Source organism: Ctenopharyngodon idella, chromosome 18 (assembly GCF_019924925.1).
Source record: "Ctenopharyngodon idella isolate HZGC_01 chromosome 18, HZGC01, whole genome shotgun sequence".
Taxonomy (NCBI): domain Eukaryota; kingdom Metazoa; phylum Chordata; class Actinopteri; order Cypriniformes; family Xenocyprididae; genus Ctenopharyngodon; species Ctenopharyngodon idella.
The window spans coordinates 33,916,134-33,939,071 of record NC_067237.1 but is presented as its reverse complement, the minus strand read 5'-3'; the positions used below and the strand labels follow the sequence as shown (position 1 = coordinate 33,939,071).

The following is a 22,938-nucleotide window of genomic DNA, read 5'->3' as shown; positions in this document are numbered from 1 at the left end:
TCGTTCAACCTTAATGTTATAAAGATAAAGCGACGAGAATATTTTTTGAGCACCAAAAAGAACAAAATAGCGACTTTATTCCACAATATCTAATGATGGCCGATCTCAAAACACTGCTTCATGAAGCTTTGCGAATCAGTGGTTCAGAGCGCCAAAATCAGATGATTCCATTAAACAAGGCTTTGTTAAGTCCTAAGTGTTTTGAAACTTCAATAGTTCACGTGACTTTGGCAGATTGATACACACTCCCAATCACTGATTCGAAACAAAAGATTCGTAAAGTTTCGAAGCTTTATGAAGCAGTGTTTTGAAATCACCCATCACTAGATATTGTGAAATAATGTCATTATTTTGTTATTTTGGCGCAAAAAAAGTATTCTCGTCTCTTCTTTACATTAAGGTTGAACCACTGTAGTCACATGAACTGTTTTAAATATGTTTTTAGCTTTTTTTTTGTAGCTTTCTGGGCATCTGAAAGTGTTAATTATCTTGCTGGCAATGGAGACCTCACTGAGCCATCGGATTTGATCAACAATATCTTAATTTGTGTTCTGAAGATGAATGAAGGTCTGATGGGTGTGGAATGACATAAGGGTGAGTAATAAATGACAATTTTCATTTTTGGGTGAACTAACCTTTCAACTTAATGATTCAATGATCATTTGAACTGGAAAACTAAATAGCTTTTTGTATTTTCTATTGCAGGAAGACCTTGAAAGCTGTAAAGGATGCTTTAGAGAGTAACTGGGAAACATTTGACCTGGCAACACATGGTCTTGGTCCTGCTGTTATAAAGGGCACTTTTTCATTAATTGCATGTCTTTCATTAATGCATGTCTTAAGGAAAAGATGAGAGCACTGAAATCAAAAGACTCCACAGATGAGTAAGGTTTCCCCCACTTTATTTTGTTTACTTGCACATTGTTTCAAACGCTTGTTTCTTGTTGATGTACACTGTTCAGCTGTACAAAAAAAAAAAAAAAAAACATTACAAAGAATTGTGTTTTTTTTTTGTTTTTTTTTATCTTAATTACTTGCAATTAGTATTTGTTCCTTCATTTTGTTCTTATACAAAGCATCTGTTCAACACTCATTGACAAAAGACAGTAGAAGCAAGAGGAAAAAAACAAACCATTTTGGCTAAGCAAAGCAAATAGTGATTGTTTCATCAATGAAACATTTCTTATCTCTCTACAAGATCAACCACATTTTTTCTTCTTTTTGACCGTGTAAGTTACAGTGACTACATCTTTTGCTTTTTTGACCCTTTTACAATAATTATGAAGTGCAGTAACTTTTCACACTTTCTGGCTGACATGCTGTTGAACTCTTCTTCCTGTAAAGAAAAAGACGCAACATTGTAAAGTTATGCCACCTTATGTTTACACACATTTAAAGGGGTAGTTCACCCAAAATTGAAAATTGTCTTTTTGTGATAAAATTGTCATTTTGTGTCTTATGTTATAATTACTCACCCTCATGTCACTCCAAACCTATATGTCTGTATTTCGTCAGTAGAACGTCTCGGTTACAAAGGTAACCCTCGTTCCCTGAAGGAGGGAACGGAGACGTACGTCGGACAGACCGACGAATAGGAATCTCGCTAGAGAGGCCAATCTACTTCGAGTGTAAGTACAACGAGCCAATGCACATTGGCATGCAATCATATGCATCAGCTGCTCGCCTCGCAGCGCGGGTATATAATGAGCAGCAAGTGCGTTGCATCTTCAGGTTTTCGCTGAGGAGCCGAACCAGATAGGCGGCAGCATCAGCGGGGTACAGCGACTGTGGCGACGGGACGTACGTCTCCGTTCCCTCCTTCAGGGAACGAGGGTTACCTTTGTAACCGAGACGTTCCCATTCAGTCGGTCACGTTCGACGTACGTCGGACAGACCGACGAATAGGAATCCCTACCAAAGCGCCACAGGAGCTGCCCCCTTCCAGCGCTCTATTGTAAGCCACCTGAACCCCCTTGCCTACGGACGGTGGGACAGGGCTAACACAGAGAGTGTCGATCACTGCTGTTCCCCAAAACCCATTCAGTGAGACTATTGGATAACGCTGGGAAAGCGTACCCTTCCGCTGGGAAAGGAACGCTGCGGAAGCCACATCCTTCCCCGAAGGAGTTATGTGGAGAAGTACATATGGACTAACCCGTAGGCTGTACTACATATGGAAGAACTGGGGTGACTCCAACTCGATGAGAGGTGGGTTCTCCCAGAGGGAAAGACACGGGCTTCATTTAGGAGCAACCGTGGAACTAGACATATGGGATCCCTGTAGGGTCACACATATGGTACCCAGCCTAAACCCGGTTCTCAAGGATACAACGGAGTATAGACCTAGCGCCAGACGCTCCGCCACGTCGGCTGCCGAAGGGAGATCGGAGAACTCAACAGGGTCTGCCTTGTAGGGACTCTCTGGAGAAAAAGCGCATGTAAGCGCAGCAAGCCGACACTAAGCCGGGGCCTCTCCGTGCCTCTGACCTGAGGTGAGAACACGGGAGGAGACCGGCTCGACACGAAGGCTATAGAATCTAGGGAACGTGTTAGGTGTCGCCCAGCCCGCAGCTCTACAGATGTCTGTTAGCGAGGCGCCACAAGCCAGCGCCCAGGAAGATGCGACGCCTCTCGTGGAGTGCGCATGCAACCTGAGCAGGCAGGGCACGCCCTGAGCTTGGTAAGCCAGGGCGATGGCGTCCACTATCCAGTGGGCCATCCTCTGCTTGGAGACAGCCTTTCCCTTCTGCTGGCCTCCATAACAGACAACGAGCTGGTCTGAGGTCCTGAAGCTTTGAGTTCTGTCTATGTACAGTCGCAAAGCGCGAACTGGACAGAGCAAAGCCAGGGCTGGGTCTGCCTCCTCTGGGGTCAGCGCTTGCAGGCTCACTACCTGGTCCCTGAAGGGAGTGGTAGGAACCTTGGGCACATAGCCAGGCCGGGGTCTCAGTACCACGTGGCCGTCACCCGGCCCGAACTCAAGGCACGATTCGTCGACCGAAAAAGACTGCAGGTCCCCTACCCTCTTGATGGAGGCCAATGCAACCAGCAGCAAAGTCTTCATAGACAGAATCTTTAAGTCTGCTGATTGCAAGGGCTCAAAGGGAGCAATCTGAAGTGCTCTCAGCACCAGAGCAAGGTCCCAAGAGGGTATGGAGGGAGGACGAGGAGGATTTAACCGCCTCGCCCCCCCTAAGGAACCTGACGACCAGGTCGTGCTGACCAACAGACTTGCCATCTATGTGGTCATGATAAGCGGAGATAGCAGCAGTATGGACTTTGAGGGTGGAGGGGGACAGCCTACGCTCCAACGCCTGCTGCAAGAAGCACGACACCGATCGAGCATCTTCGGGGGTCCTCTCGACGAGAAGAACACCACTCGACGAACAGGTTCCACTTCAAGGCGTAAGCCCGTCTCGTAGACGGAGCACGTGCCGAAGCGATGGTGTTAAGTACCTCGGGGGGTAAGTCACCTAGAACCTCCGCGTCCCGTCCAGGGACCAGACATGGAGTTTCCAGAGGTCTGGACGCGGGTGCCAGAGAGTGCCCCGTCTCTGAGAAAGAAGGTCCTTCCTCAGAGGAATGGGCCAGGGAGGGGCTGTCGCGAGGAGTGAGAGTTCTGGGAACCAGGTCCGGTTGGGCCAATAGGGCCAGCTCGTGATAGCTCGTCGGCCACACGGTTGAGCACACCGGGAATATGAATAGCACGAAGCGACCTCAGATGCTTCTGACTCCAGAGGAGGAGATGGCGGGTGAGTTGCGACATGCGACGGGAGCGTAGACCACCTTGACGGTTGATGTACGCAACGGTCGCAGTGTTGTCCGTACGGACCAGTACATGCTTGCCCCGTAGCGGCCCTTTGAGGCGGCTCAGGGCAAGGCGTACCGCTAGCAACTCGAGGCAGTTGATGTGCCAATGCAGATGGGGGCCCGTCCACACCCCTGACACTGCATGCCCGTTGTACGTGGCACCCCAGCCCGTGGCAGAGGCATCCGTGAATACCACAGCATGCCGGGACACCTGCTCTAGAGGTACTCCAGCCCGAAGAAACAAGGGGTCCGACCACTGGCTGAAGGCTTGGCGACATTCCTGAGTGATTGGCACCCGGAACGTGCCGCGTTGCCACGCCCATCTCGGGACCCTGCCGTGGAGCCAGTGTTGAAGCGGTCTCATATGAAGCAGACCGAGCGGGGTTACTGCCGCTGCGGCTGCCATATGCCCCAGGAGCCTCTGAAAAAATTTCAGTGGAACCGCTGTCCTGCCGTTGAACGTATTCAGGCAGTTCAACACCGACTGAGCACGTTCCTCTGTGAGGCGTGCTATCTGTTCGACCGAATCCAACTCCATACCGAGAAAAGAGATCCTCTGCACCGGGGCGAGTTTGCTCTTTTCCCAGTTGACCTGAAGACCCAACTGGCTGAGGTGTCTGAGCACCAAATCCCTGTGTTCGCACAACTGATCCCGGGACTGCGCCAGAATAAGCCAGTCGTCGAGATAGTTGAGGATGCGAACACCCTGTTCTCTCATGGGAACAAGGGCTCCCTCCACGACCTTCGTGAAGACGCGAGGAGACAGGGCCTGTGTCGCGGAAGAATCGAAACATGAAAGTACGCGTCCTTCAGGTCGATCGCTGCAAACCAATCCTGGGGACGGATGCACTCGAAAATGCGTTTCTGCGTGAGCATTTTGAACGGTAGCTTGTGAAGGCTCCGATTCAAAACTCGCAGATCCAGGATCGGTCATAACCCACCGCTTTTCTTGGGTACAATGAAGTAGGGACTGTAGAACCCTGACCTCATATCGGCTGGAGGGACCGGCTCTATCGCGTCCTTCGCCAGTAGGACAGCGATCTCCGCACGCAAGACATGGGCATCTACATCTTTCACTGTAGTGAAGAGGACGCCCCTGAACTTGGGGGGACGCCGGGCGAACTGAATCGCATAGCCGAGCCTGACGGTCCGAATGAGCCAGCGAGACGGACTGGGGAGCGCTAACCAGGCACTCAGAGACCGAACAAGCGGGACCAAAGGGACCGCAGGCGTACCCGCAGTGAGGCAGCGAAGTGGAACCCAGGGACGCGGCCCGGGGGGCTCTCTTTGCGAGGCGGCCCTAAGCGGCGTCACAGTGTGATGTGCAACACTTACCTGGTTCCACGGATGGACAGAGGGAGCAGTCAAGGCTTTGGTTGCCCGCCGCTCGCTGCTGTCCGGGAGGGGGATGAGAGTGGTGAGGTTCTTGTCCTCCCACTGCTCTCCGAGCCCTCTTCGGACCCGGAGATGAACGAAACTGCTCTTTTACTGAGAATTTGGGTACCGCTGGCTGTTGGGCCAGCGGCGGAACACAAACAAAAGGAAACAAAGGATTCTCCACCCGGCCCTCCTCCGGGGGAAGGAGTGGTGCGGTCACCATCTCCCGAAGAGCAGTCCCCTCCATCTTCGGGTCGCCCGTCCTAGGGCCTCTTGGACTTGGCCTTGCCGCCCTTCTTCTTGGGGGCGGGCTGGACGGGCTGGGCACCCTGACCACGACCGGCTCCACGGCGCCGCTCGGATGATGGCTGTTGCGGGGGCGGCCGCGGGAGGGCGCCCTCGGCGACGAGCAGCCTGAGGAGCCGCGGGCGGTGGAGGTGCAGCAGCTGACCGCCTCGGCAGGATATGACTGATCGCCTCAGACTGCTTCTGTACAGCCGAGAACTGCTGGGCAAAGTTCTCGACCGCGTCGCCGAAGAAGCCGGTCTGGGACACGGGGGAATTAAGAAACCTGACTTTGTCGGTATCCCTCATGTCCGCAAGACACAGCCAGAGATGGCGCTCCTGGACCACTAACGTGGACATCGCACGACCCACAGACCGCGCCGTGACCTTCGTCGCACGAAGCGCGAGGTCCGTCGCGGCCCGAAGCTCCTGAAGAACTTGTGGGTCATGACCACCCTCGTGCAGGTCCTTCAGTGCCTTGGCCTGATGGACCTGCAGCAACGCCATAGCGTGCAAGGCAGAGGCGGCTTCCCCACAGGCCTGATAAGCCTTGCCGGTAAGATCCGACGAGTACTTACAGGCCCGGGAAGGGAGAGACGGCTCCCCCCGCCAGGTGGAGTTAGGGCACAGTTGCATAGCAACGGCCCGTTCCACAGGGGGTATGCGCGTATAACCCTTAGCCGCCCCGCCATCAAGGGTGGTGAGGGAGGAGGACCCACCGACACGGTTTCGGGCAGTAAAAGGTGCCGTCCATGTGCCAGTGAGCTCTTCATGCACCTCCGGGAAGAAAGGAACTGGGGTGGGGGGCTGAGAACCAGCCCTGGCCACCCCGAGAAACCAATCGTCCAGCCTCGAGGGTTCGGGACACGGTGGAGGATTCCACACGAGCCCAACCCTGTTGGCGGCCCGGGCAAGCATAGCCATCATTTCTGGGTCCGAATTGGGCACAGTTGTCACTCCCGAAGGAGGCAGCTGCGCCGAATCATCATCCCCCGAAGTATCAGGCTCACCCTCCGATGCAGCGATCGATATCCTATCATCTTGGGGAGCTCCGAAGGATACGGATGGTACACACCTCTGGGGTGGTCCACCGCGTTTCCCCGGCAGCTTTACTGGCTGCGGAGTGCAGGAGGGATGAGGGTTCCTAGGGGGTTGGTTCCCCAAAGGAAGCGCGCTCACCGTGATCCTCAGATCACCAGCACCGCTGCCCGAAGCAACCCTCTGAGGAGGATTAGAACGAGGCAACGGCACCGGGACTCCGCCCCTTTGCAGGAACTGGAGTCTAGATCGCAACTCCGAGATGGTCATCTTCCCTCGATGGGTGCATGACTCATCCACAAACGCCGCCTCAGCGTGGCTTAAGCCCAGGCACACGCGATACAGCGTTGGTGACCATCCCGCGGTGATAGATAACGACCGCATCCAGAAACACACAAGTAGAACGACATCTTTAAAAAGACGCGAATCTACTTGTGTAAGCTCTTTTAGGGACTAACTCTTCAAGTGCCGAAGCACGCAGGGGAATAGCCGCTGCAACACAGACAGGGAGGAGTGCAGCCTGTTGTGTGCACTCCCTCCTTACAGCCGTCTCAACCAGCTGTAAAAACAGCTCTTTAGCGCTCCAAGCGCACCGTTTTACCAGCCGTGAGAACGGCTCTGATATTGCTCCTCGGCAAAGAGAAAAAGAAGAAACACAAAGGAAGGAGACCGGCCCCGCTGTAGTGCTGTCCGCCTGCACCACAAAGAGAAGTCCAGCAAAGGCTCGTTCCTGTCACACACTCCGTAAACAACCATACGGTTCGGCTCCGAAGCGAAAAGCTGAATATGCAACGCACCTGCTGCTCATTATATACCCGCGCTGCGAGGCGAGCAGCTGATGCATATGATTGCATGCCAATGTGCATTGGCTCGTTGTAGTTACACTCGAAGTAGATTGGCCTCTCTAGCGAGATTCCTATTCGTCGGTCTGTCCGACGTACGTCGAACGTGACTGACTGAATGGGAACACAATATATATTTTGAAGATAATAAGATATTTTGAATAAGTTTTTTTTTTTTTTCTTTTTTTCATGTAATGAAACTTAATGGGGTACAAAACATTATACCCCATTGAATTCCATATTCTACTGGGGGGAAATGAAATACTCTATTGCGAAAAAAAAAAAAAAAAAAAAAAATGAATTTGGATTGACATGAGGGTGAGTAAAGAGTGATTCAAATTTTTTTGTGGGAACATTTTTAAAAGACAATTCATTAAAAATCATAATACACAATTTACACACAAAGTTAAAGAAAATATAAACTTGACCAATCCCATTGAAATCCATAGTATGTAACTCAAGATTTATTTCCATGTACTGAAATGATTTCTAAAGAATAAAGTAATTTATGATATAAAAAATATTACTGTCAAACAGGATTTCATTGCCACCATTGCTTGAATCACAAGATCCTGCTGATTCACAGGCAAGTTCCCTCCATCTCTTTTAATCATCCACCTATTTACGGCCTACAAAAACATTCAAAAGCTAGTCATATAATGACCTTTGAAATAAAATTTTATTTTTAAAATGAATAGGTTTGTGACTTTACTTTTTAACTCAATACTGCCAATTAAAGGCCCAAGATTTTTTCCAGTACAAAAGATGTAATAAACCTAACTTGAGTACATGAAACCAGCAAAGAAGAACCTGGCTGTTGGAAAAACTCTTCTTATGGCATTGAGTTCCTTAAGGTCATGGTCAATCATTATCGACCTACATGATAAGGAATTGAGAATGAATGAAGATCGATCAACATCTGTAGAGTTTGTAAAGATGAACAGCTTTTGTAAAAAGGTAGTTTACAATTTGCGGTCTTTAAGCAAGTGTTCCATCCAATAGTAATGTTTGTACATAGACATACCTCAATACATCAGCACACTTTGCTGCCAAAACTTTACTACTAACTCTACTATGTTATTGTTGGTTCTCCTTTGCTTTTCCCACTTGCTTTGGTCGATCTTTCACATGCCAAGTAAAAGTAATCTTTATGAGTAGACACAGGGGACTTGAAGGTACTTTTTGTTTCCTCCCCCAGTTTCTTAATGTAACCCTGCATGAAATCAGTCTCCTCCCCAGAAAAAGGTATGACCTCTTGAAAGACTCTGGCATCCCTTACTTTCTTTAACTTTCGCCTTATCCCTTCAAGCCAAATATTCTCCATTAACCTGGAAAAGTAAAAATAAAATAATAATAATAAAAAAAAGGTACTGCAGCCCTAAGAGCAGCATATAGTACACTAAAAATAACACAGTAAAATGAACCTATTGAGTACCACAGCCCTGAGAGCAGCATATAGTTCACTAAAAATAACACAGTAAAATGAACCTAATGAGTACTGCAGCCCTGAGAGCAGCATATAGTTCACTAAAAATAACACAGTAAAATGAACCTAATGAGTACTGCAGCCCTAAGAGCAGCATATAGTACACTAAAAATAACAGTAAAATGAACCTACTGAGCACTGCAGCCCTGAGAGCAGCATATAGTACACTAAAATAACAGCAATATGAATCTATTGAGTACTGCAGCCCTGAGAGCAGCATATAGTACACTAAATATAACACAGTAAAATGAACCTATTGAGTAGGGTAGAGTTGGTACATGGGTACAGTTGAAACACCTTAAATAACTTGCGTACGCAACAAGTCTGATCTGTGAAATTTGCTTAGCACATGCATATTAACCACCGTCTTCGATCGTGGGAAATACATGCGCTTCTCCAGTCTGAAGATATCGGTGAAAGTTTTTTTTCTAAGGTAATTTTTTCACTTCACCACGTCCCTTCCACATTGAATAGCTTCTCATCCTTACATGACTGTAAAAGTTAACTTGCATTTTTGTAAACCTTAATCTGTGCTCAAAAAACTGACATATTGACTTTGTGTCATGCAAGGTCATCGTAAAATCTAGAGAAATGTTCGTGGTGGTCAGCAGGGTACAGTTGAGACACAATGTACCAAATGTACCCGCACTATAGAATCCTATTGCGGCACATACAGTTTAGTTGCACAATGTAATCACAAATTAATAGATTTCATCTGTTTTATTATTGCTGTTTGCAATTGTTCAATGTTTTTTACTGTTACTCAACTTTTCAACTGTTAATATTAAAATGATGAACTGAAATTAAATATTGTATCACTGTTTGCCATTACTGTAAAATGTTTTACAAATGAACTACTTTTAACTAAACAAATAATCCAATAAAATACTGAATGGAAACAAAGACTGTTGAATTCTCATTTTTAAAGGTATTTTACATTTGCAGTGAATTGGTTAGGCAGCTTTACAGCATTCCGGAGGGGTGTCTCGGGTACTGTACTCGGGTACTGATCCAACTGTACCCGACATGGGTACAGTTGGAACAAAAAAGCTTCTTGTGTTTAAGAGCTAATTTTGGCAAATACAGGTGCTGGTCATATAATTAGAATATCATCAAAAAGTTTATTTATTTCACTAATTCTATTCAAAAAGTGAAACTTGTATATTATATTCATTCATTACACACAGACTGATATATTTCAAATGTTTATCTCTTTTAATTTTGATGATTATAACTGACAACTAAGGAAAATCCCAAATTCAGTATCTCAGAGAATTAGAATATTACTTAAGACCAATACAAAGAAAGGATTTTTAGAAATCTTGGCCAACTGAAAAGTATGAACATGAAAAGTATGAGCATGTACAGCACTCAATACTTAGTTGGGGCTCCTTTTGCCTGAATTACTGCAGCAATGCGGCGTGGCATGGAGTCGATCAGTCGGTGGCACTGCTCAGGTGTTATAAGAGCCCAGGTTGCTCTGATAGTGGCCTTCAGCTCTTCTGCATTGTTGGGTCTGGCATATCGCATCTTCCTCTTCACAATAACCCATAGATTTTCTATGGGGTTAAGGTCAGGCGAGTTTGCTGGCCAATTAAGAACAGGGATACCATGGTCCTTAAACCAGGTACTGGTAGCTTTGGCACTGTGTGCAGGTGCCAAGTCCTGTTGGAAAATGAAATCTGCATCTCCATAAAGTTGGTCAGCAGCAGGAAGCATGAAGTGCTCTAAAACTTCCTGGTATAAGGCTGCATTGACCTTGGACCTCAGAAAACACAGTGGACCAACACCAGCAGATGACATGGCACCCCAAACCATCACTGACTGTGGAAACTTTACACTGGACCTCAAGCAACGTGGATTGTGTGCCTCTCCTCTCTTCCTCCAGACTCTGGGACCCTGATTTCCAAAATAAATGCAAAATTTACTTTCATCAGAGAACATAACTTTGGACCACTCAGCAGCAGTCCAGTCCTTTTTGTCTTTAGCCCAGACGAGACGCTTCTGACACTGTCTGTTGTTCAAGAGTGGCTTGACACAAGGAATGCGACAGCTGAAACCCATGTCTTGCATATGTCTGTGCGTAGTGGTTCTTGAAGCACTGACTCCAGCTGCAGTCCACTCTTTGTGAATCTCCCCCACATTTTTGAATGGGTTTTGTTTCACAATCCTCTCCAGGGTGCGGTTATCCCTATTGCTTGTACACTTTTTTCTACCACATCTTTTCCTTCCCTTCGCCTCTCTATTAATGTGCTTGGACACAGAGCTCTGTGAACAGCCAGCCTCTTTTGCAATGACCTTTTGTGTCTTGCCCTCCTTGTGCAAGGTGTCAATGGTCGTCTTTTGGACAATTGTCAAGTCAGCAGTCTTCCCCATGATTGTGTAGCCTACAGAACTAGACTGAGAGACCATTTAAAGGCCTTTGCAGGTGTTTTGAGTTAATTAGCTTATTAGAGTGTGGCACCAGGTGTCTTCAATATTGAACCTTTTCACAATATTCTAATTTTCTGAGATACTGAATTTGGGATTTTCCTTAGTTGTCATTTATAATCATCAAAATTAAAAGAAATAAACATTTGAAATATATCAGTATGTGTGTAATGAATGAATATAATATACAAGTTTCACTTTTTGAATGAAATGAGTGAAATAAATCAACTTTTTGATGATATTCTAATTATATGACCAGCACCTGTATGACCTACTTATTGATGTTAATAATTACTAATATTTTAGTAGACAAGTAAAGGAAATATCATATGAAAAATCACTTCTTTTCAGTCCCTAGTTTTGGTGTGGTAACGGAAAAAGCAAAAAGTGTACCAACTGTTGACTAAAACTAGACTAAAACTAAAACAATTTCCAGTAACTAAAATATGACTAAAACTAAATGGCATTTTAGTCAAAAGACTATGACTAAAACTAAATCAAAATTTGCTGTCAAAATTAACACTGCACCAGAGAGCAGCAGAGAGAAGTGTTGATGGTATATGGCAGTAAAATGTGTTAAGTAAATAAAATAATATAACCAAAACAATAAAATGGTTTTAAATATGAGTTTTTAATTTTACATCACAATAAAGCAAAACTATTTATTTTGTGTTTCTCTTCCCATGATGGCTTTTTTAATATTTCTCTCTGGATGTAAAAGTATGATACAGCACTTTGGTGCAAATATGGCTGCCAGTAATCCAAAACTAGAAGCTAAAATGGCAAAAACTTCCATAGCCACTGCATATTTCCCTGGTGAGCTCACATTTGCTTGAACAAATGCAATCCACACAGCACAGAAGATCAACATGCTAAAAGTGATGAACTTTCCTTCATTAAAATTATCTGGAAGATTTCTCGCCAGGAAGGCTAACATGAAGCTTACTGCTGCCAACAGTCCAATGTATCCCAGCAGCATAGAAAAACCAGCCACTGAGCCAATAGTACATTCATAGACTAATATGGAGTGTATATTATGGTTATTTTTATGGGGTGTTGGAGAGGCAGTTGATAGCCAGACTGCACATATCACAAACTGGATAGCTGTTAGGATCAGGACTGTGCATCTTTGTTGAACTGTTCCAAACCATTTTGTTGTGCCTTTTCCTTCTGGTCGAGATGACTTAAACACAGCTATTACCACCATAGTGTAACATTTGAGTTTTATTCTGTTTAGTTGTTCATGTCTAGAGTTTGTTTTTCATTAATCACATGTTCTTTGTTCTTAGTTTCCTGCCACTTGTTTGTTGTCATGGTTCCTATTTGATTAGTGTTTGAGTTCAGCTGTGTTTAGTTAGTTAGTCCTGTATTCCTCCGTTCTCCCCCTGTTGGTTGCTATGGTTACTTATTGAGTTAGTTAGGTTCAGGTGTGTCTAGTTTATTCCTTTGTTTGTTCTGTGTATTTAAGCTGTGTTTCAGTCTGTCTTTGTCAGTTCATGTTGCATTTACCTGGTTGTTCTTTTCTGTGTTTTTGTGTTCGGAGTTCTCTGTTAAAATAAACATCATACTGCTTGCGCTTAGATCCTGCATCTCATCTTTTGCTGCAACCTATTGTGACACATAGTCTTGACCAGGATGCTGGAAATGCACAGGACAAAGCTTATGCCAAACACAGCATGCCTTAATTGATACGTCCACAACTGTGGCTGGCCAATGAACAGCAGTACACACAGTACAGTTTGAGTGACAACAGCAGCAAGAAGCTGAGCTCTGAATTGTTGGCACGTACAATGGGAGTTTTATGGTGATGAGTAAAGATGACCATCACAAGAGTGCAGAAGGAGGTGCCAAGCAGGGAAGCAGTGATCAGAGAGATGCCCAGAGGATCCTCATAAGACAGAAACTCAACTTCTTTGGGGACCCACTGATCCTTATCTGTATTGGACCAGAACTCATCTGGGCACACTGTGCACTCAATAACACCTGTAGGTGAGAATATGAGAGAAGGTGAGAATGTAAAAGTTTACATTCAAATTTTGCCAACAATAATCTGCTCACCTGTTGGATTAGAAATCTCTCCATCTCCGCATGGCAGGCAGTCAAAACAGCAGGCAGGAAGGCCCTTACGTGTGTCACGTATGGTTCCTGGTGGGCAGCTCTCACTGCACACGGACTGTGGGGGCTAAAAGGGACATCATCAGTTATATGTCTTTTATATAATGACAAGCTTGGCCATTTCATTAAAATATTCTCATTTGTTTTATAGCTTTGATTAAAATTTAGACTGTATCTGCAAAAAGGATATCATTAACATGCAAAGTTAATTACTTTTTTTGTCTCAAAGTTCCAATATATTGCATCCTCCTCCAGTCTGAGCACCATGCCTGTTTCCGGCCCTTCATTTACTACACCGACTGAGTAAATACTTATTGATCCATCAGAGCTCAGGCTGCCAGTTTATCACATCATAGACGGCCAAAGCATCTCCATTCTCATCAAATGACACATGATCCCCAAAGCTTGTAGTGAAGTTCACTTTCTGTAGGTAGTGAACCAGTTGTACAGCTTTTAGACAGAACAAGGGTTATATGTTGTAACGAATTACAATGAATTAATTAATTAATTAGCTCAAATTATGACACGTTATGATCAATTATAATATAAATCGACCAAAAAGGGAATTACGCACATATATTGTGAATTAATTACAATGAATTATAATTAATTACATATATGGTTCAGGATTAGTTCTAGTTTAATAGTTAATTTAGAAAGACTGGTCTAGTTTGTCCAGCAAACTATCAGTTTTCCTTATCGACTATTATAAAAGGAGATTATTCCTCTGGCCACAAGAAATAATTTCCTATTCTAGCATTAAAGCGTAAAGCAGTTTGTAAAATCGAAACGTAGAAGTGACTTGATTTTCTGAATGAGCAACAGAAACAATCGAGCATGAATATAATGTATTTAATTGATACGAACTACGAATATATGACTAAAATACAACAAAAGAACATACATAGAATAAAACGAAAGTAAAGTCAAGAAAACAGAGGTGATCAAAGAAATGGCAAAATTACAAATAGTTAAAATCTTTGAGAGCCAGCAAGGAAACTCAACTTACAGATGGAGCTTAAAACGCTTCAAAAGGAATGGTTCTATACTTGCATAGGTTTAGGTGCTGTGGTTACTTCGTCTTTCTGCAGGAGTTTCAGTGCATGCAATCTGGAGCGATTGGTCCTTTTCCCGAGGAAGGGTTCTTCGGCGGGATTTTCAAACAAGGTTTTAACTTGATTAAGATAACCGGAAAATAAAGAAGAAAGAGTCCGTCTCCTAGGTGATGAAGAGTGAAGGCTTCGGGCGACGGATGAAGAAGGCTTAACAAAAGAAAAACTTGTGTCATTGCGTGTCATTGTCAAACAAACCAAAACGCCTCCTTGGATGCGCCAGCCAATGGCGAGGGTGCAATTTTGGTGGGCAAACTTTTTCTTTGTCTCCATTTACGACCTAATTTGCATAGTATATGAGGGTGTCAGATCTGAGTACATTTTCTTCAAAGTACTATTAAAAATAGTAAAATGCATTTTACAGTAATGTAACATACATTGTTAATTAGAACATTCCGAGAGGTTTAAAACTAAACTAAACATGTTAGGTGGCAAAGACATTAAGGGAGAGATACAGTTTTATACTTGAATATACCGTTTAGAGTACAACTAACACAACTACAGTCATAGCTAAGCTTATATAATATGGATACATTTATGCACACTTGAATACAATAACGTGTACACTTTGGCATAGTCATATTTTGAGGATACATGTAAATACAGTCTCCATGCTTGTTTGTGGGTGTCTGTATGTGTGTGTGATGTGTATTGGAGTTTTGGCCGGTGTCTGTGACCACCTGGCCATTAACCCACATGGGGTGAACAAGGGTGACTCTTTTGAAGTCCCCGGAGTTCCATTGTTAAATTAGTTCAGTTTGACTATATAGCAGCTCTGCAGAAAACAGTTTTTCATCAAAGCATCAGTCCACAAAAAATAAATACATAAATAATAAAAAATAATTAATTGAAAAAATAGCTTTTAGTGTAAATATTAGTCAAATCATTTAGATAGCCTAATGCCCAAATTAGCCTAAATGTGTTGTGTCAGCATGACCCAAGTGAAAACTGACAAGAGTGAACACAAAACAACGTCAGAAAACATTTTCAAATCTTTATTAAAACTTGCAGTTAGCTACATCTGAATTTTATTCCAGTCATTCTTGTGAAAGTCACGATGCTGCAAAATAAACAATTATAGGGACACAGTTTTCAAAACTTCAAAATATGCGCCAAACAACAAGGAAAACAGAAATATGTGCTCGATTAATTTTTTGTATCCCTAACGTTAGGCTACACAGCAAAAACGATGACATAAAACCCTGATGAAAGCTTTCTAATAAAACCACGTTTTCCTGTTTTTATTAAGTATGTTTAATACATTTTAATTTCATTGATGGTACAGTGATGCTATCAGATGGTAATACTAGTTCAACTATGAAGTTTGTTCTATATTAAATTCTTTGATTACCATATGCATATTTCATGGTGTTTACTAGTTATTACACCTGGGCAGTATAGCTAAAAGTAATATATAGATATTTTCCAAATTTTGATGATATTCAAAATAATTAAAAAGACTATTGAAAATCCACTGATTTTGAATACAACAAAGGAGTTATTTGAAGGCTATGATCACATAATATGAATATACTCGCATCAAATTTATAATTTAAAAGCAGGGTAGGTAATTTTTGGAGAGGCTAGCAATAGTGAGCTTGCCTTGAAAGCATAAGATCTCACCCTTCCTTCAGAGCAATCTACAATGCCTCCAAAACACACGTGTACAGCAAGGAGCGATAACACTTTAATGAACAACTACACAGGAAACAAATGAGTAGTGCAATATTAATGTAGTGATTTTGGATTAGCCTCACACGAGGGCACCACAAATGTTTATTATGGTCTTAAATATTAATATTAATATTTTGTATTAATATTAATATTGAGTCAGATGATTCCTTCCAATATTTCGGGGCACCAGTCAAGGAATTTTACCTTGACAATAAAGAACAATCACAGAAGATGACTGAATTAGAATTTTATAAATTGGAGGAAGCTTGTCATCTAACTAATCTGAACGATTTAGTGAGATTCGGGCGAGCTTGTAGAGCCTCTGATTATCAACACAAGAATGACACAGTTTGCAATAAAAATGAATTTATTAACAAAAAGATATACAAGAGTAAAATATCACACTCACAAAATACTAGGAAAATGACTAAACTACTAAGGAAAATGACTAAAGTACTAAGGAAAATTGAATCAATAATCAAACAGAAACTACAAACTACAACACAAATGGACGTTAACAAAATGAATGCCATGTAGATGAGCAACGGATTGGATGAAGCAATGAATGGGTAATTAGCAGTCTATGGGGAGTCATTTGTGGTCTTTCTGGATGCTGGTATGAAACAGTAAATAAGCATTTACTATGAATACAGATAACGTGTCTGATGCATCTATCTGTATACGCTGACTCTAGATAAACAGTCTCTACACAAATAGCAATCTCATATAGCAACAACCTAATGCCAAGGCCTTTGGGAAAAGGTTTGGTTAGCTTATATTTACGTTTTACTTGGTCGGGTGATCAGTCCGGCGATAGGAAACGTCTTCCACTGATATCCTCCCGTTTGCAGTAGGAGAGACTGGATTGCTTTCCAACAGTTGCAGAGCTGCACTGAGTGCTGGGGTCTTTGTGTAATCTAGAGAACTGTAGGTCACTCGTAGAGTCCAGACTTGATGTTGTAGTGATTTTGGATTAGCCTCACATGAGGGCACCACAAATGTAGTTATTTATGGTCTTGAATATTAATATTAATATTTTGTATTAATATTAATATTGAGTCAGATGATTCCTTCCAATATTTTGGGGCACCAGTCAGGATTCTCACCTTGACAATAACGAACAATGATGAAAGATTGTTGACTGAATTAGAATTTTATAAATTGGAGGAAGTTTATCATCTGACCAATCTGAAGGATTTAGTGAGATTCGGGCGAGCTTGTAGAGCCTCTGATTATCAACACAAGAATGACACTGTTTGCAATAAAATGAATTTATTAACAAAAATATGTACAAGAGTAAAATATCACACTCACTAAATACTACGAAGGAAAATGACTAAACTACTAAGAAAATTGAATCAGTAATCAAACATAAACTACAAACTACAACACAAATGGATGTTAACAAAACTGAATGCCAAGTAGATGAGCAACGGATTGGACGAAGCAATGAATGGGTAATTAGCAGTCTATGAGGGAGTCAATTGTGGTCTTTCTGGATGCTGGTATTAAAAATAGTAAATAAGCATTTACTATGAATACAGATAACGTGTCTAATGTATCTATCTGTGTACGCTGACCCTAGATAAACAGTCTCTACACAAATAGCAATCTCATTTAGCAACAACCTAATGCCAAGGCCTTTGGGAAAAGGTTTGGTTAGCTTATATTTACGTTTCACTTGGCTGGGTGATCAGTCCGGGAATGAGAAACGTCCACTGGAATCCTTCCGTGTGCAGTGGGAGACTGGATTGCCTTCCAACAGCTGCAGAGCTGCACTGAGTGCTGGAGGTCTTTGTGTAATCCAGAGAACTGTAGGTCAGATGGTGGTCAGTCCGTAGGATCTTCTGTAGGGTGGAGGTACTTGAGTTATGCAGGTCGGGAGTCAAAGTCCTCTGCAGAAGCACTTGGGCTGCTTGAAGATCCGTGCGGTGAAAGGTTTACTCGCAAGAGTCTCACCTTGGTCGTGCTGTTGTTCTTTCCTCATCAGGTTAGAAACTCAGAACGAGGGTTTGTTCAATTGGGGAAGCTTTTATTCCTTCCTGTTGGGGAGGGGATTACAAATCCCCACCTTTCTTGATGTGGTGATGTGATTGGGTCACAGCATTCCAGGTGTCCGTCTCTTAACATGCCCACCTTTCATCCTGTGAAACTTGTTGTATTGTCCCAAAATACACAGTTAAATAAAACAATGTCTTTAGAACCTTGGAAATGCTTTATTTCTTTTTCAGACCTTTCTCAAAGTCCTTGTAGCAGTGTTCTGAACTCGTAGAGTCCAAACTTGATGTGAATTGGTTGAGGTATCACACTTCTGTCTCAGTGGGAGCAGTTGCATTGGCTTTTATTCCAGGTGGGGTTTCCACTGTGTGTGCACAGTTTCCTCGATGAGTAAAATGATGTATAGGACATGTTCCTTACAGTATTCCTGTCCATTTTTGTGGTTTCAAGCCAATATGTATAGAAATTGTCTTTTTTTTGGAGCATTTCTTCTTGCTGTGCTCTAGCCAGAACCGGTTTGGCAGCCCTAGGAGTCCATGGCCATTCATACCTTGGACTCAGGCATGGAGGGCTGAGGTGAACAAAGGCAACTCATGATGAGATTAGCCTGTGATCAATAGGCCGTTGATGTCATCTTTCCTGCCCTCCACCTTTGGCAGTCCTAATTACAATAGTCCTTTAGCTGTCGTTGATGGTCCTATCACACTCTTTTGTATTAATCAAAGTGGGACAAAAGGATGTCTGTTGTGAAGCTCTGGTGCCATCACATCTGCTGTTCACTACATTAACAATGTAGTAACTACTAACTAACGAAATGGTTATACTTTATTTTAAGGTGACCTTGTTACAGTGTAATTATACATTTAAGTACTGAGTAATATTAATTAACTACCTTAGTATAGTGTTATGGTTAGGATTAAGTTTTTGTAGATTTACGTATAGTTATTACTATAGTAACTGCATGTAACGTGTAACAAGGACACTGTATATGAACTGAACAAGGTGCAACACTCACTCTTACAAACTCTAATCTTTATTAATTAAACATCTTTTTTAATTTGTTTTTTAATGAATAAAGATTAGAGCGTTGTAAGAGTCAGTGTTGTACCTTTGTTCAATTCATATGCATTTTGATTTTTTGGTTGCACCTCCTCTTCTGTTGGTAGAGCACCTCTTTTTAAAATTTGTAACAAGGGCACTGTAAAATAAAGTGTTACTCAAGAAACTCTGATTAACAAATTAGTAAGTAACACCACTCAGTTGAATATGGTAGTTCACTGTTGGCCAATCAGTAACTACTATTTATATACAGATTCAAAATTAATGTGAATAATGCATAATAAATTACTAATTCTGAAGTGAAGATCATGGTAAACCATAGTACTTGAACTACTATACAAAACCTTAACCTCAAAAGCTTACAATGACTTCATTGTATTACTAGGGAGTTATCATGTTTTTCACTTTAGAATACTGATCCAAATAATAAGTAGTTCCTTATGAAGGATGTAGTAACACTTGAGTCATTAACACAGTTCAGTGGTTGCTCTGGAGGAGGGCGAGGAGAAGAGGGGCAGGCAAAACAAAACACAGTCCAAAGAAATAGTCCATGGGGGAGTGGAGGGTGGGAGGAGCCAAGAGGAAACCCGGAGCAGGAGGAGCCAGATGTTGGTCCAGAGACCAACCATGACGAGGCCCCAGGGTGGAGTCGCAGGTGGGAGGAGCCGTGGTGGTGTCGACGCGTTGGCAGACAATACCCTGGGGACGACCAACGGAGACGTAGCTAGCGATGGAGACCCTGATGTAGCCGATGAGCCGAAGAGCCCACACGCAGCCGATGGTACAGGAGACCGAGGTGGAGCCATGGCGACGAGCATCTGAGGTGAAGACGGACGTCCAGAGGACAGAGGTTGAGCCAGTGGGACCGAGGATGTAGGCGGATCTGGAGGGAAGGGGGAGCCAGACGGAGCCATAGGTGCAGGCAGGCGGACGACTGACCAAGGCGGAGCCGGAAAGACAAGGGAGGCTGGAGAAGCCGAGGGAGGGAGGAGCCACGGTGGAACCGGAGTGTCGACTGTCCGAGGTGGAGCAGGGGGCACAGAGGCTTGAGGTGGAGACACGGCACCCTCTGTGTGAGATGGAGCTGGTGGACAGAAGACCGTAGGGATCTGGCATAATGAAGATGAAGGGCTGAAGGACAGCAGCGATGGTGGGGCTGAGGAACTGGTTGGACGAGGAGGCGGGAGAGAGAGGCTGGGCAGGGACTCAGGAAACAAAAGGGACACTGGAGAAACAGGCGCTGGAGAAACAGGAGACTCTGGAGATATAGGGGGCGCTGGAGATACTGGGGAGTTGGGAAACACCTCTCCAAAAAAGTCTATTAGATCAGCCTCAGACAAATCCTTCAGTTCTTCTAAATAATGGCCAGAGCTCAACAAACTCACATCTACTGCGGTGGTGGTGTGGGCGGGGCTTTCCTCCCAGCCCTTGATCTCCACAATCACTCCCTTAGCGACGACTGGTGTTGCCGGCTCACGCACCTGGTCAGACACTGTCAGTGGTCCGGGCTCCAAGGCGATGAAAGGCTCCGTCCTTATCCTCGGTACGGGTTCGTCTCTCACAGGTGGCTGGTCTCCACAGTCTGCGGTGGGCTCTAACAACATCTCTGTTGCGTCGCTCGCTGGTGGTGGTAAGTTGGTCTCTGGCAGTGGAGTGGGGCTGGTGGCGAAGTCCTCCTCCGCAGGGCCGATGGTGAATGGCGAGCTGTTATTCACCAGCACTCACTCCACGAATGCGGCGAAATCCTTCCGAGGACTGCTCCCTGGGAGGCGTGCCCGAGACCACTCGCTTAGGCTGGAATGGTAAAACACACAGAGCGAGCGGTCGGGAAAGTGTGTTTGTGTGTGCTTCCAGGGAGCGGTCCCTCTGCTCCAGGCATAGGAGGGTTACTGCTGGGTCCATAGTGACAGGAAGGGAAAAAAAACAAAAAGAAAAGAAAACGCTGCAAAACTGTATCGGTCCGTTCTTCTCTTATGTTACGTCTGTGTAGCAAGGAACAAGGATGAAAGAGAATAGTATTTAATGACAAAACAGGCAGGATCACACGAAACACAGCAACATTTACGAGAACGGACAAGGAGTGGAGGAAAACACAGGGTATATATACACGTGACAAACAAAGGGAACTAAGATAATTAACTAGACACAGGTGAAAGAAATGACTAATTAAACAGAATGGGGAAAACTGGGTCAAACTAAAGGAAGATAACAGTGAACATGTAACAATGAGTGCTGCTATCTTATATACCCATATTTACGGGGAGTAGCTGCATGCAAATTCTGCTTGCCAATTCCATTGGCCATTTTTCTAAAACTCAGAGGTGATTGGGGCTCCCAAGTTAGATGACATTCGTCAGTCAACATAATGTCTCCGTTCCCTCCATCATGGAACGAGGGTTACATCAGTAACCAATACCTTTTGTGTAATTTGGCTCAAGTATTTTCGACATACATCCAGCGAACCTGAAGTTACACGGCAGTTTAATATTGCCAGATATTACCAGATTTAGCCTTTTTCATGCAGTGATATGTGGGCAGTGTTGGGCAAGTTACTCTAAAAAAGTAATTAATTACTAGCTACTAATTCTTCAACAGTGTAATTAGATTACTGTACTAACTCTCTCTAAAAAGTTATGCATCACTTATTACAAATTACTTTCTAAATCCCATATCAATTTCAACCAGCTTTTTTAATTATTTAAAATAAATAATAATAAATTGCACTCATGGACTGACCAAAGTATTTAAAGGGAGAATGTTAAATTAAAAACATAAATTTTAACATCAGACGTTCAATTTTGATGTTAAATCCACTATTGTTTTTATATAAAATTGTTCAATAGTCTATTACAAAAAAAAAAAAATAAATAATGATAATAATCGCTTACTGTACTTTTTCCAAAGGAAAAGTGATTAATTACAGTAAATAAGGACTTAATTATGATGACTTTAATGTCCTCATCCCAAAAGAATCTGAAAGGAAAAAGAGAAAGAGGTTAGAGATCAAACTGAGTTTCCTGCGGTCTCAAGAAGTCAACCAAGTCAGCTACTTTAGTAATATTTGTCAAGAATTTATATGGAGACAGATTCATCATGAATTCATGAATATAAATTGAAAATATTCACAAAATGTGATTCACAAATTCAATTCAATTCAAATTTGCAAAACAAGATTCACAATTGCAAAGGTATTCTTCACAAATACACTTTTCAACAAACACATATATAGTTAATTTTAAAACATTAAATTCATTTGTGAATTTACTTGTGTATTTATATATATATATTTTTTTTTTTTTTTTGTGAATGCCATTTTGTGAATAAAAATCTGTATTTGTTATTGTTAATCATGTTTTTGATTATTAATCTTGAGACCATTTGATGTTTTGGTTTAAAGGAGCCAAATGTTGTCTTTGATACATACAAGATACATACAAATAATAATTAGAAAACAATATTGTTAATAAATTTTTTTTCTTTGCTTTGTTTTGATTGTCATACATGGTGGAGGGCCCCACAATGACAAAAATGACGTCCTCATTTCCAGAGAGGCCAATGGCACCGCCTGCTATACATATATAAGTGCCACACACAATCTTTATGATAAATCAGTGAGCTGAGGGAAGAGTACATAGCGAGATAAAGGGTGAGGGATGTGGTCAATTCTGCATATTTATTTGTTCCTGTCTTGTAACTCTATCTCTGTAGCCAT

General features: G+C 43.1%; 1 protein-coding gene and 1 pseudogene across 1 annotated transcript; both read right to left on the bottom strand.

The window, feature by feature from the left end:
• Nucleotides 1-11,926: 11,926 nt before the first annotated feature.
• LOC127499589 (extracellular calcium-sensing receptor-like) lies at nt 11,927-18,156 on the bottom strand (annotated as a pseudogene).
• LOC127500329 (proline-rich protein 36-like) lies at nt 15,615-22,883 on the bottom strand. Its single transcript, XM_051871435.1, has 2 exons — nt 22,115-22,883; nt 15,615-21,208 (listed from the first exon to the last, which is right to left on the bottom strand). The coding sequence occupies exon 2, from the start codon at nt 20,828-20,830 to the stop codon at nt 19,694-19,696; it is 1,137 nt and encodes a 378-aa protein (XP_051727395.1). The 5' UTR covers nt 20,831-21,208; nt 22,115-22,883; the 3' UTR covers nt 15,615-19,693.
• Between the last annotated feature and the right edge of the window lie 55 nt (nt 22,884-22,938).